Source organism: Neodothiora populina (assembly GCF_041146345.1).
Source record: "Neodothiora populina strain CPC 39397 chromosome Unknown canker_contig_14, whole genome shotgun sequence".
Lineage (NCBI taxonomy): Eukaryota > Fungi > Ascomycota > Dothideomycetes > Dothideales > Dothioraceae > Neodothiora > Neodothiora populina.
Genome location: NW_027191408.1, coordinates 601,594 through 616,032, shown reverse-complemented (window position 1 = coordinate 616,032; position 14,439 = coordinate 601,594). Strand labels below are relative to the sequence as shown.

Below are 14,439 nucleotides of genomic sequence, written 5' to 3'. Positions count from 1 at the left end.
GTTACTGCACATCCAAATTACAGGTAAGTGGAAACCGCTGCTTTGTCTATATTTCTTGAAAATTGTACATAGAGAATGTGCTTGCCGAGGTTTCGCGTGTGAGAGCATAAGTGAATATATGCAACTGCCGGATGCAAATAGGCTTTGACCCTACGCGGACAAAAGATTATGCATTATTGTAGATCCAAACATTGGACGAGTATCGTGTCTCTCAGCTTGATGTTTGGAACTGTCCGCAGTGACACTGTCGTTTAACTTTGGAGTCAAAACGTACACAAGGCATCTACTATCACCTTGTCTCATTGGTTTCGCGATTCAGCGTATGTGCGTCATCCCTGCCCCCTGTACCTGTCTGCCGCGAAGCATTCTCATGGAGAAAACCCACTTCTGCTGACGTGCAAAACAGTCGGCGGCTCTTTATTAATTACTATGTGCATTTGTGCAGCTAGTGATGCAGGATCCTTCCATATCAAGTAGGGCAAATAACCCATTGCCGGAAGGGTCACAATGTGATGGTGGAGGCATACAAAGATTGAGGAGTCCGCATGCTTCACTTCTTGATGGCCAAATTGATGTTCGTCCGTTATTGGACTACCTATTTGACGATGACAGACCTATAACCATAGTCGAAGACCTTTCGCAAAAGCCACGTATAGTTTTTAAGAACGTCCTATTCGCACAGTCATTCGGGAGTCGGGATGGCGAAGAGGCGTTCGAAGAATGGCTGGCTAACCTTCCCCGTTCGAACAAAAAGGGCACTGAATTAGGCATTTTCCAAGGCAAAAGCTGGTCAAGCAGACCGTTCAAGCACATATGGCGGATCATACAAGGGCGAGGGGTAATGCCTAGGAAACCCACTGTGCCTCTTCGTCGAAGATATTCCTCTTCTTCTCAGCCATCGACTTGGGGCGACATTGTCGAAGGTGGCCGCAAACCTATTGATTGGACAAGAGATTCAGTCGATGTGACTGAGTACCCACCTTGGATCAAATTTGTCAAGTCTTACGATTGGGAAAATACGATATTGGGGCCAATCAGTGATTGGCCAGAGGAACTTTGCAGATTGGCTGTGATCATAATGGCATGCCCGGATCCACGAATGGTATATTGGGGCTTTGAGCAGGCAATACTTTACAATGAAGCTGCCGCTACGATTATAGGCCATCGCCACCCCGGGATCATAGGCAAGCGTTTTGTTGATGTTTGGGGACCCGACATATTTCAGCGACACATGGATTTACTCAAGAATGCCATCTTCAAGGGACGATCAGACCAAGCGTACGACTTCAAGGCAATCTTAGAGCGTGATGGAAGGATCGAAGAGACTTACTGGAACATCCATCTCCTTCCTGTACCTGGCCACGATGGTCACACCATTGCAGCCGTCAACGAATACACTGAAAGCACTTCTGACGTTTACAATGACCAGAGACGAAAAGTTTTAGCGAAGGTCAGCGAGCACACCTCCCTGGCGCAGACTTTACCGGGACTTTGGAGCACGCTTTTAGCTGACTTAGAAGGCCACTTGAATGACACCATGTACGTCGCCATCTACACAGCGGAGTCAGACTCACAGGACCTTTTCAACCTTGAAGGATTCATTGGTGCTCCAACACATGCGTTCACATCCTCTGTAGACATGACAAACATATCTTTGGAGCCTGATCTCGCTGAAGGATTCCGACGTGCCCGTGCTTCTCAACAAGTAGAGATGCTCAGCAAGAACGACATGCCACCGAACCTGGCCATCGATTATAAGGAGCGTGGCACAGTCTCAACCGCTTGCATTTGCCCGATCTCTAGTATGAGTGGGCATCAGCTGGCTTTCATTGTCGTTGGGCTGAATCCTCAGAGACCTTACACTGAAGAGCTCGGATTGTTCATCAATCATGTCCGAGATTTGATACTGAGATTCGCTGCTGTGATCTCTCTGCCTGAGGAGCAACGCAAAGATCAACTGCGTTTCGAAGAACTCAATTTAGCATTGACCCAGCAACTACGCATCACCGCTTTGAAGGCCGAGAAGAACGAAGAGACATTTATGCGGTATATATACACAGTCCTTCCGAAAGAATTTATGCTAATGTTGTCCGAGGATGGCGAGAAACGCGCCTTTTGGCATGTATATGTATGATCCCAACGGGGATCCCAAATTCGTCAATGATAGCTACCTCGAACTACTCCATATGACTCGTAGTGAACTTGCGGAAAAGGCAGCCACTGGGCTTGCCTGGCGAGACACTGTCTACGAAGAAGATGCTGAATTTATCGCGAAAACCTGGCAGGGTCTTAGAGATGCTAAGACCCCAACAAAAGTCGAGTATCGGATCAAGACTCCAGACGGAAATCATAAATGGGTTGAAAACCTGTCATTCCCCGAATTGGATGAAGAGGGTAGAGTGGTCACGGTCATGGGCTGGCTGTACGACATCAGTCATCGCAAGCTGACTGAGGCCTTGATGGCAGAGAAGCTCGAAGATGCACTCGAAAACAAGAGGGCATCCGAGCGATTCATTGTAAGTCAATATTTTCGGCGGTGGGAAGGCTCTCCTCTCGTTGCTCACATAGGCCCCCTGCAGGACATGACCAGTCACGAAATGAGAAATCCACTTTCGGCAATTCTACAATTAGCGGACGAAATATCTTCCTCTATGACATTACCCACCCCACCAATATCGACAGTCACAATCAGCACTGAGACTGCAGACACAATACTTGACGCGGCGCAAACGATTGTGCTATGTGCCCAACACCAGAAGAACATCGTGGATGATGTATTGACGATCTCGAAACTGGACTCGAACCTTCTGGTAATCACCCCTGACAAAGTCAATCCTCTAGAGCTCATTCGTAAAGCACTAAAGATGTATGATGCCGAACTTCGGAGAGCCGAGATCACCTGTACCTTGGAAGTACGAAACAATTATACTGTGTTGGATATCGATCTAGTCATGTTGGATCCGAGTAGACTGCTACAAGTCGTTATCAATTTGTTGACCAATGCCATCAAATTTACGAAAGATTTGCCCGATCGGAAAATTACGCTAATACTGAGTGCATCGAAAACGCCTCCTACAGGCGAGGAGTACGACCTGGCATTTGCCCCGCGACACCAGAAAAGCGCTGCCGTTGCTAAGACCACAGCAGCGGACTGGGGGACTGGACAAGAGGTATACATACAAATTGCCGTCAAAGATACCGGCAAAGGCCTCACGCAGGAGGAGATGAAAGTTCTATTTCATCGTTTCTCGCAGGGCAACCCACGTACATACAAGCAGTATGGTGGCAGTGGTCTCGGTCTGTTCATTTCTCAGCAACTCACACACCTGCAAGGAGGCCAGATAGGAGTGCACAGTGAGGCCGGAGTCGGCAGTATCTTTGCATTCTTCGTCAAGGCTAGGCGAGTGGTCGAGGAGCACGATGTAGGTCAATCAAAGAGTACGAAGAGGAGAAGGCACAGTGGTGGTAATGAGGCGTTGGACCGCACAGTCGGTCATATGCGTGGTGTTGGTCTCCAAGCGCCCCAGCACAGACCTGGTGTACTGCATGTGCTGGTCGTCGAAGACAATGCGATTAACCAGCGTGTCATGGCGCAACAGTTGCGCCGGCTTGGATGCATAGTGTCGACCGCCGATCATGGGTTAGATGCTTTGAGCTTCCTCACGAAAACAACATTCTACAGGTCATCCGCAGGCGTCCCTCTTTCCGTGGTTCTGATGGACCTCGAGATGCCAGTAATGGTAAATACCGCTTTGGAACAAGTCAACAGTACCGCGTGTACTAACCGCGAACAGGACGGTCTTACATGCATATCACGGATTCGAGAACTAGAACGAACAGGAGAGATCATCCGACATGTGCCTGTGATTGCCATAACGGCCAATGCAAGAAGTGAGCAGATTCAGAATGCACTGGCTGCAGGAATGAACGAAGTAGTAGGTGGCAATTCATTCAACACTACTGTAGTGAGCTCAGAGATGAAATTAACGTCACCAGGTCACCAAACCTTTCACAATCAGAGAGTTGATGCCTCGTATGGAAAAGCTTGTGGCAGAGCTGTCTCCACCAGACTGAGCGATAATTCACACGAATACTTGGATTTTCGATCTCCTAGTAAGACCAAATATTCGAGGATCACAGTCTGGAATTCACCAGATGTACCACGGGCGGGGTTGAACCCCGGTTCAGAGTGCACAAAAGGGTTTCCAGCAGATCGCTGCACACTCACTCACGCAGCCGCCGTAACATAGACGTCTGGGGCGAAACCCCGTTACTTGTGATCAGTTCTGACCTCTAAGTTGCAATGGAGCTGACAGACTCGCCGACAATGATGACTATAAAGACAAGGCACACGTTGTCAGAAGCGATTACCCTTCCACTTCGAGGAACATCAAGGCGGTGTCGTCGGGTTACAAGAGAGAGATCAGGCGCCCATGTGTTGACAAGAGTTCCAAGGTTGTATATTTATATCATATTCAGATAGAGCCTCACATAGGTTGTATTGGCGACGTAAATGTAGGAGAAAGAATGATCATTGCGACTGTCGACCAGCATCAGGAACGTTAGGTTACTGATATACTCCGAGTGAGCTTTGTATGCCTCTTGTGTCAAAGTACAGTAAATCAGCAATAGGGGTATGAGGTAGAGTGAAAGTGAAGATGGCTTGTACTGTATAGCAGCAAAATAGCGAGGCTCAGGTGGGGAGCCTCCGACGGCAACTTCCGTCAGTACGCTGCGGCGGTGCGACTTCCATTTGCAGATGAGAGCGAAAAGTGCAGGAGCCGTGACGACTTCGCGTTTTCGAGACCAGCAAAATAAACCCAGAGTCGCAACTTCTCATTGTCGACTTCTCGTAACCTACTCCTCTTCTTCTCTGCCACCAACATCCAGCTCGTCGGTTGTGGTGCATACCCTGAGCTTTCTCTCTCTTTTTTCTTATAACCCCGGAATCTCGCATCTGTCCATCAACCTGTGAACATGGCCGCCGTCGCAGACAACGCAGCATCTCCTGTGCCTCTTGACACCATCCCCATCTCGCCTGAGGGAGGTGTCAGTGGAGGCAACAGCGACAATGCCGGAGACACCGTCACTGTCTTCCACGACCCCAACAACTTCAACGTCAAGCACCCTCTTGCTCACACCTGGACTCTCTGGTTCACCAAGCCCCCATCCGGCAAGCAGGACTGGAACGAGCTCTTGAAGGAGGTCATCAGCTTCAACAGCGTCGAGGAGTTCTGGGGAATCTACGTATGTCTCAAGTCCAGTCAAAGGCGTTATTTGCAAATCTCAAAATGCCACCGCCACTCGTAGCGAAGAATCAAATCACTGACTTTGTCTCGCAGAACAACATCACCCCTGCTAGCGATTTGGCTCAGAAGTCCGACTACCACCTCTTCAAGCAGGGTGTCCGACCCGAGTGGGAAGACCCCCAGAACAAGCACGGAGGTCGCTGGGCATACACCTTCAAGGAGCGCAAGGCTAACGACGACATCTGGCTTCACGTCCTTCTCGCCGCCATTGGTGAACAGCTCGAAGACGACTCCGACAACGAAGTCATGGGCGTTGTCGTCAACATCCGTAAGGCCTTCTACCGTATTGGTCTCTGGACGAGAAGTGCCGGCAAGGCTGCTCCCGCCAATGCCAAAGCTGGCAACGGACCCCAGCGATCCGCCGAGGAGAGCAAGGCCATTCTGCTCAAGATCGGCGAGCGCTTCAAGACCGTCCTCGCCCTCAAGGCCAGCGAGCCCGTCGAGTTCATGGGCCACAGCGACTCTGCCAACGCAGGTTCGTCCCGTGCCAAGGCCAAGTTCAGCGTCTGAGCCAATCGCGCTTTTTGATCAAGCACGCCCGCTCGGACGGCAGTACAAGTGCAGCGCCAGGCACTCTTGTATCAATCACAAAAGAGGTTATGTCGGCTACGTATCTTATTCAGCCCACTATGAACTTGGGGTGAGGAAAGGAAGAGGGAGGTCTTTGGGCAAGGTGTGCGTGAGACTGCGCTATTATCAAGACACTCGGTGAGCCATAGCGAAATCATTAAAGGATAAAAACGCATGGCGACGGCAGGAGCATCATCTAGGAGGTTGAGCAAGTGGCCCTCTGACTTGATCATAACGATGATGCTCTGTCAAAGATTACGAAACAGGGGGAGGCACAACATGCGGTAGGGAGATGGGTGTCGCCCGAGAGGAGTAACCATTATTGCGAAAGATGGGCGTGGGCTTTGGGCACATGAGAGAGCATGGCGAGGAGGGAAGAAGAATGATGATTGATTGCAACGGTTCTTTGTCTTGTTTTTTGTTTCAAGTAACTGGGTATACCCATTCCTCCATTTTTCTAATAGGAAACACTCAAAATCCAACTTATAACCGATGTGCTTTTTGCCAAAGGACACAAACGCGAACACAACAGTGATGGTTTTTTTTTATCTTTAGTGTGGCTTCAAGCATCAGTTTGTGACAAAAGGAGGTCATTCACTTGTCGAACGGTGCAGTTTTCGGTGTACTCGCATTTCTGGTGCAGCGGCGTGGGTGCAGTAGGTAAGTCTAAAACATGATTCAAGGACAATTAGAAGAAGAAAGAAGATGGAAAACAAGCTCCTCTTCCTCTTGATTCTATTTCGTGAATAACTACAACGAACTCTTGTCATACTACTACTACAGCTACTACAATAGTTGGGGGAGAAGGAACCGGAAGCCCGGTCTCGGGACTTGAAGAACCCTTTCTACTCGTCGTCCTCGCCCTCGCTGACCTCGAATTCATCAGGACATTCGGCTTCTTCTCCACCTTCCACGTCCTCGTCGACGGCGTTCAGCACAGCTGCGGCTGCGGCCGCGCCACCGCTGCCAGTCTGGTTCGCGGGAGTCTGGAAGGGGTTCGCTCCTCCGGCGCCACCTCTGCCTCCGACGAGTTGTTGGAGCAGGTCGTCCATGCCTGGTGCCGCGCCTTGTCTGGCTGGCGTCGAGGGTCCACCTCCGAGCTGTTGACCCGGTTGTGCGGCGGGGACGGTCGTCTTCTTGCGCGCCTTCATTTCTAAGAGGTCTTTGTCTTGTCCGGACTGTGTGTCGTGTAGCACCAGGATGCCCGGGGTCACTCTCTTCACCGGGTGGTATCTGCCTTCCTTGTGGAACGAGACGTGTTTGATCTGGGCGGGGAGGACTCGAGACATGTTGCCTAGCTCGTATCCGATCTTCTCTCGCTCTGCCTTCTTCTTGGTGGCACCTTCGGCAGGGGCGGCGTCAGACTTGTCCTCGGCTACCTTTGCTGTGTCGATGACGGCCTCGTCCATGTCCATCTTGTCGGCATCGTCGGCGGGCTTCTCCGTCTTGGGAGTGCTCGGGGTCTGGTCGACATCCATCGACTCGCGGTTTTGTTGTCGCTTCTTGGCTTGCTCTCTGCGCTTCGCTTGGGCCGTCGTCGACAGGACGGCGGTCTTGACCTTCTCGGGAGCCTCCTCTGTCTTGACTTCTTGTTCCGGCGGATAGTCGAACAGACTCGGGCGAGTGTTTGAGTGGAAGTTGAAGGCCGGCACGTCTAGGTCTTGATCCACACCGATGATGGCTGTCGGTGTGAAGGCTAGCGAAAGGAAGTGGGTGAATGGGAACCAGTACCAGTATTGTGTGAAGACAGCCATGCCGACGATGGCGGCCATGTTGAGGTTGCCCGTGGGCGTCTGAAGGCCGATGGTGCAGTTGCGACCACCGGCGTCGATGATACCGAGAGCCAAGGCGCAGCCGAATTTGCACATGGCATCTTCGTGTCTGTCGGCGACGATTTTCTGCAGAGACTTGCGAATCGTGGCGACCTTGGGGTTCATGGCTTCGTTCTGCTGCACCATGATCATGGCAAGAGAGATGAGGGCACCCTGGCGGACGAAGTCTACAGAGTCCTTCATCATGGGCTCGAGCAGATCGACAGCCTCGTCGAGACCAGTGCCTGCACAAGCGATACCCAAGGCCATGGTGGCTCCGTATCGCACATGGGGATTGTAGGACTCGGACAACAGCTCGACCATGCGGGGCACGCTTCCAGGCTTGCGGAAGAGCACGAACCCGAGAGACATGACGGCAGCGCGGCGAACGTCGTCACTCACATCCGAGACAGCGACATGAAGCAACTTCCTCACAGCCTTGTTGCTGCCACTACCGCAGTAAGCCATGGCAACGGTCATGATACCTCCGTAACGGAGAGTTGGGTCTCCGTCTTCGAGGAGGCCGCTGATGAGTTCGTCTGCACCTTCTTCACGGCCGTACATGATGAGCGCCATGCCCATGGCAAGACCGCGGACGATCTTCTCGTGCTGCGTGTCGTGTGCGTACTGGATCATGTCCTCGAGAGCCTTGATATTGCCAGTCCCCAGCATGACGAGACCCATGGACAGACCGACAGCCTCTCCGTTGATGGCCGAGTCGCTGTACAGGACCGTCTTGAGTTCCTCGTAGACGTCCTCGGAGCCGGTGGCCATACCAGCGACACCGAGACCGAGGGCACCGCCGTGCTGCACGACTTCCTCGTTGGTCTCGGTGAAACGTTTTCGGAGATAGTCCATGACGTGGTGGCCGTGGTTGGTGTAGATCAGACCAAGAGCGTAAAGAGAACCACCCTGGCTGTAAGGAGAACCCGAGCCTTGGATGGGGTTGTCCTTGGGCAGGTATGGCTCCAAGAGCTTCTGGCCCTGGCTGAGGTTTCCGCGGTGGATGACACCGAGAGCGGCAGTGGCGGTGAACTTGGACCAGTTGACGGCCTTGCCGAGCCACTCGAGATTGTCGCGGAAGAAAGCATCAATGGTGGTGCCCGAGTGCATAAAGGCGTTGGAGAAGGTGACTGCGGTGTGGAAGATTGAGTTGCGAGCTTCGAGACTGTCGCGGATCTTGTTGAGAATGCTGCGGTCCGTGTGGCTGCTTCGGTACAGGAACTCGAGGTTCAATCCGATGCTCTTTGTGCCTCGCAGGATGTCGCGGACGTTGGACAAGGCCTTCTTCTCCGCCTCGGACTCTGGGTTCTGCTTACTCCTCTGCACGAGCGTTGCTTTGCTAGCGTTCTCGTTCAGTTCCGACAGCAATTGATCCGATTCGGCCGCGTTCTCGTCGTCGTTGGCTGACGAGACCGCCGGCTGCACAGCTGCGCCGTTTGCTTCTGCGTGCTCCGACTTGGTCTCGGCTTCCGGCAGCTCCTCCATGACTTTGTTCAGAAACTCCTGAGTGCCGTTGTCGTACAGGTCGAAGGAGAGTTGGTAGGCAATGGCGAGAGACTTGCCGTCGCCCTTTTGCACCAGATCCCGAACCATGTTCGAGGCCATGCTGTGCTGATCTAGGTAGACGACACACCTGGCGATGGCGAAGTAATCGGGGTTGGGGATGTCTTTGAGGAGGCGGAGGACAAGGCGAAGGATCTCATTCCTGAGACCTCGTTCCTGGACAACATCCATGCACACCTTCAGCACGTACTCCATAACCTCTTCCGTGGTGTTCGAGTCGACCATTGAGCTCTGGCCCTTGGACTGTTCGTCCTTGGATGAGCGCAAGATGGCCTCCTCCAACACCTGCATGTTCCTCGCCTCGACCGCGATACCGACGACATGCCTGTAGGCTCGGAGCTGGTAGCAGGACTCGAATATGCGCTTGATGATGGCCTGCAGGCTCTTCTGCGTTCCTCGCGACAGCGTGAGAGGCGAAGGGTGTGCACCGGCAATGCCAGCATTTCCACCTCCTGGCTGCTTCTCGTCGAAGGTCGATGTGTTCTCTCTCGACAGAAGCGACTTTGAAGGCTGAGACGACTGGGAGAAGGGAGTGGTGGTGGTGGCGTTCATGCTGGCGGCGCTGTTGCCCTTGCCGGCCGAAGGCGTGAAGCCGAGGTCGACGGCTGCTTGACCGGCCGAGGAAGCAGGAGCGGGCGGATTGTGCATGGCGGAGAGGGAGATGTATGTGTCGATGCATTTGGCGACTATCGTCTCCTCGAACTCGCCCTGCTTGTCGAGATTGAAGAGCTTGCCAGCACCGAGGGCGAAGACCATGCTCTCATTGTATTCCTGCAGCTGGTAGTAGACCTTGGCGGCAACAAGGGCAGCCAGTTCGCGGGCGGGAAATGATTCATCTTCATAGAGGGCCTCACTGTGGGTGGTTGTCTCGAGGTCAGCATTTGTTTCTCGGTGGTTGCTTTGCTTCGAAGCAGGAAGGGAATCATAGGGTAAGACGATACATTTGACCGATTGATGCAGAGACCTCGGTCCAGATGTTGTCAATGTCTTCATTCAGTCGTTCCAGCGCGAACACCTGCAGGGCGTGATCCGGCTCGGACAAGAAGCCCACGAGGCCAGCGGCTGACGACACGCCGACCATGGTTGTAGCGTTCTACGAAACTCGGCGCCGGGTGATGCGATGAGCTCTGCTGATGAGAGCGCTGATGAGGGCGCGGGTGGATGATGTGTTATTACAAAGTAGTCGTGGCGATGGTGGTGATGAGACGATGAGACGATGAGAGGACGAGAGGATGAGAGGATGAGTGAGCAGCAGAGAGGCGAGTGGTGCTTGCTCCTGCCTGTCTTGTTGTGTTGCCAAGAAAAGGAAGGAAACAGGAAGAATCAAGACAAAAGCAGCTGTGCAAAGTGACTGTGCTGCAGAAGAAACAACAGCGTGATGAGAAATGGGACAGGATGATGGTGGTGACAGAGTGATAGCTATGGTGTTAGAGAGATGCAACTAGTAGCTTGACTCTCCGTCTGTCTGTCGCTGTCTCTCGTTGTCCGCATGCGCATGCTGTCATTCCTTCGGCTTTTGCCGGTGTACAAAGTGTACAGCTACATGCACTATACAATCTACATGACTCAGCGTGCATGTTGCTAGCCACGGCCAGTTGTGTTTCATGGTCGTTTCGACTGTCTGATTCCATGTCATTTCCGTCTGTTTATGATTCTAGCCAGACCACAGTAGTTAGTCTGCAGTCGAACACGATACAAGCCATCCATATGTCAAGGACACAAGGTCAAGTCACAACGAAGTCCGACGAAACCATTCTCGCATGACTCGTGCGCCGAGCCCGTACCAGCGGCATGGCATCTGATTCCATCCTAAGACTACCGTAGGTGTCCTCCTTACCGTATTATACTCACGTGCATGAAGACAAATCTGCTGTATCTGCATAACAGCTACGAATAGCTCGAGTAGCACAAGGCCGTGGTGTGGACCATGCATGTGATGCCTTGACCGAATACTATAATGCTGCTACGAACCTCCGCGTCGTGCACGTCGGCTCTTGCTTCGCGGGCCGGACATGTTCATCTTTATCGGCCTGCTCTTCCCTTTTATATCAGAAGTACGATAGCAGCCAGGAGAGCTATCAGTAGACGCACAATAGCAACGCTACCCAGCACTCCGCTGTTCGAAGCAATCTCCAGTCACGACCCGCAATCTACCGCTGTCGTCCATTCCCTTTCTGGCCGGTCGTTCACTTATGCATCCTTACTCCAAGATGTCGCAGCGAGGAAAGACGAGCTTGCCAGACAGGCGACCGCGGTCGGCTCGGCCATACAAGGCCAACGTGTCGCTTTCTTGATAGAGAATTCATACGACTATGTGGGTGCGCAGGAACGTATCCTCAGTCTATACCACAACCTCCTGCTGAATCTTGCCTGTTTTAGTGACTCTTCTGTCTGTACTCGGAAGCAGTGCTATCGCTGTCCCTCTGTCCCCCAACTTCCCAGCTGGGGAGCTGAAATACATCCTCGAGCAGTCCGAGGCCTTGATGCTCCTTTCTTCGACCAAGTTTGCAGCCAAAGCTGACGAGGTCATGAAAGAAGGCTTGGCCCATGACCTTGTCAACATTCCCGTCAAGAAGCTCGTCGACGGCCGAGCATCGCCAGAGAAGGTTTTCTTGGAGGATGTTGGAAAAGAGGCCACAACAAGTGGAATGATGCTCTACACAAGTGGCACCACGAACAGACCGGTAGGTGAGATGTCATGTGCTCTTTTCAGCCATGTGCCTTAATTTTCTTTGTAGAAAGGCGTTCTCCTGCCCCAAGATGTCCTCACGGCTCAGTCCAAATCCCTCCTCCAGGCCTGGGAGTACACTCCTGAAGACCATTTGCTTCATGTACTTCCACTACATCACATCCATGGCATCGTCAACGCCATCATTACTCCTCTTTTGGCAGGTAGTACGATCGAGTTCATCTTTCCATTTACCGTCGATCGGGTGTGGCATCGCCTCGCGGCCCCTTTTCTAGCTGATACCAAGGCGACCCGACCGCCGGTTACCTTCTTGACGGTTGTTCCCACAATTTACAACCGCCTCCTGCAGTCTCACAAGTCGTTATCGCCAGACATGCAAGCTGCGACCAAGGAATCACTCAAACCATCTACCATGCGTCTCAACATCTCCGGATCAGCCGCTTTGCCTACGCCTACCAAGCAAGCCTGGGCCGATCTTAGCGACGGCAATATCCTACTCGAGCGCTACGGCATGACAGAAGTAGGCATGGCACTCTCCTGCGGCCTATCATTCCAAGACCGCGTCGACGGCAGCGTAGGCTGGCCACTGCCATCCGTGAGCGTCCGTCTCGTCGACTCAGACACCAACGAGATCATCGAACCGGGCCAAGAAGTCGACTCTCGGGGCCGCGAACGACAAGGCGAAATCCAGCTCAAAGGCCCCACCATCTTCCGCGAGTACTGGCGCAACCCCACCGCCACCGCATCAGAGTTCACCGCAGACGGCTTCTTCAAGACCGGCGACATCGCCGTGCGCCGCGTCGTCGACGGCGCTGGGAACGGCGACTCGGGCGACTGGGCTCGCGGCCCCATGTATTTCATCCAGGGCCGCAAATCCGCCGACATTATCAAATTCGGCGGCGAGAAAATTTCCGCGCTGGAAGTCGAGCGCGAGATGCTGTCTCTGCCGGAAATCAGCGAGTGCGCGGTCGTGGGTCTGGCATCTGAGTCCTGGGGCCAGAAAGTCGCTACTGTCATTGTGCTCGGTGAAGAAGGGAAGACGGGCAAGAAGGACGGGAAGCCGTATGGAGCCATGGATCTGCGTAGAGCGCTCAAGAATAAATTGGCGAACTACAAGATTCCTCAGGAGCTCAAGGTCGTCGAGAGCATCCCGCGAAATGCGATGGGGAAGATCAACAAGAAGTTGTTGGTGCGCGACGTCTTTGGCGAGCAATAGGGGGACTCTGCTTGACGATGGATGATTTCAATGTTGACTCTTATTTATATGGGATCAAGCTCTGAACCAAACGAACACTTCAGATATATCATCTCTAGACTTGTCGATGCTCACATTCGACGGTCAACACGAGCCATCATCATTATCAAAGCTAAAACAGCCTGTAAAGCGACATTGTTTCACTTCGTGGATGCGTAGAATACGCACAAAAGCAGATTTCAAAAAAAGACCACTTATATTTCACCATATATATACACAAAGTAAGCCTCATTCTCAATCTTTCCTCCTCTTCTGTTCTGTTCCACAAACCACATCTATTCCAACCTGATCCCCTCCGCCTTCCCCCTCCACCCCATCCAAACCGCAGCAATCAGCACCTTGATCGCACCCGCGACCCACAACGCCAGCGCAATATCCCCCCGGCGCGTCAGAAACCCCCCCGCCACAGCGCCCAACAGCAACAAAACCACACTCGCAACGCGGCGATTTCTCTTGACGTTCTCCGTGAGCGGCGCACTGAGGACTTTATCATCGAAGAAAAGATCACAGTACGCGCTCGTCAGCACAACAGTCGTGATCTCGCCGACGCCCAAAATCCGCGACATGACAATCTGGCCGGCGGATTGCCACGCCAGCAGCGCCAGCGGCAGCAGCACGATCCAGTCGTCTGGGATCGCATCGCCTGCGTCCTGCGGCACGAAGCCGCTCTGCACGAGCGCGGCGGGGATGAATGTCAGCAGGGCTTGGAAGACGAATGACAGCACGACGGTATAGCGCTTCATGGGCCCGAGGGCGCGCATTGTGCGGCTGAAGAAGAAGGCGCCGAAGACGAAGAAGATGATTGAGGTTAGCGATTTCGCCCAGCGGTAGGGTGAGGATTTGGGTTGGCTGGATACGCCGAGGCCGACGTAGATTGTGTTTCCTGAGGATGATTTAGTGAATGTGTAGTTTTGATGACTGGAGAGGAGCGTTTGGGGTCTTGTGGTTGTCCTGCTGGGCTGGACTCTTGTTGTGTATCGAGGAAGTGGGGTGGCAACTGACCGGTCTGCATGCTCACGAAACAAGACCACACGTTGAACACGGCAGAGTCGAGAAGTCCCGTGACGAAACAGCTCAGGATCAATACCGAGTCTCCCCATGATTCGCTGAGGTCTTGGATCAAATGGCTCTTGATATTTCTGCCTATTCGTCTCGTTGTCGTGGAGTCGCTGTTTTGGCCTAGGGCTTCGAGGTTGCTGTTTGTCCGGTCCATGTTTTCCTTTTCCCTTTTTCTTGTTT

General features: G+C 52.9%; 5 protein-coding genes across 8 annotated transcripts; 3 read left to right on the top strand and 2 right to left on the bottom strand.

Moving 5' to 3' along the window:
• Positions 1-451: 451 nt before the first annotated feature.
• On the top strand, positions 452-4,074 carry AAFC00_002168 (uncharacterized protein; the record flags this gene model as incomplete). Of its 4 annotated transcripts, none has more annotated exons than XM_069341453.1 (5): positions 452-2,046; positions 2,096-2,516; positions 2,580-3,740; positions 3,795-3,935; positions 3,997-4,074. In XM_069341453.1, the coding sequence occupies 5 exons, from the start codon at positions 452-454 to the stop codon at positions 4,072-4,074; spliced, it is 3,396 nt and encodes a 1,131-aa protein (XP_069201529.1). The 4 variants fall into 4 exon arrangements, with proteins under 4 accessions (XP_069201529.1, XP_069201528.1, XP_069201526.1 ...); XM_069347983.1 differs by having other exon boundaries at positions 1,079-2,046; XM_069341452.1 differs by having other exon boundaries at positions 1,232-2,046.
• A 903-nt stretch (positions 4,075-4,977) lies between these two features.
• Positions 4,978-5,819, top strand: AAFC00_002167 (uncharacterized protein; the record flags this gene model as incomplete). The annotated part of the gene is made up of 2 exons (XM_069341451.1): positions 4,978-5,247; positions 5,343-5,819. The coding sequence occupies 2 exons, from the start codon at positions 4,978-4,980 to the stop codon at positions 5,817-5,819; spliced, it is 747 nt and encodes a 248-aa protein (XP_069201525.1).
• A 905-nt stretch (positions 5,820-6,724) lies between these two features.
• AAFC00_002166 (uncharacterized protein) lies at positions 6,725-10,337 on the bottom strand (the record flags this gene model as incomplete). Its single annotated transcript, XM_069341450.1, has 2 exons — positions 6,725-10,109; positions 10,198-10,337. The coding sequence occupies 2 exons, from the start codon at positions 10,335-10,337 to the stop codon at positions 6,725-6,727; spliced, it is 3,525 nt and encodes a 1,174-aa protein (XP_069201524.1).
• Positions 10,338-11,213: 876 nt separating this feature from the next.
• AAFC00_002165 (uncharacterized protein) lies at positions 11,214-13,161 on the top strand (the record flags this gene model as incomplete). The annotated part of the gene is made up of 3 exons (XM_069341449.1): positions 11,214-11,574; positions 11,636-11,940; positions 11,995-13,161. The coding sequence occupies 3 exons, from the start codon at positions 11,214-11,216 to the stop codon at positions 13,159-13,161; spliced, it is 1,833 nt and encodes a 610-aa protein (XP_069201523.1).
• Positions 13,162-13,475: 314 nt separating this feature from the next.
• On the bottom strand, positions 13,476-14,413 carry AAFC00_002164 (uncharacterized protein; the record flags this gene model as incomplete). The annotated part of the gene is made up of 2 exons (XM_069341448.1): positions 13,476-14,083; positions 14,203-14,413. The coding sequence occupies 2 exons, from the start codon at positions 14,411-14,413 to the stop codon at positions 13,476-13,478; spliced, it is 819 nt and encodes a 272-aa protein (XP_069201522.1).
• Positions 14,414-14,439: the final 26 nt, after the last annotated feature.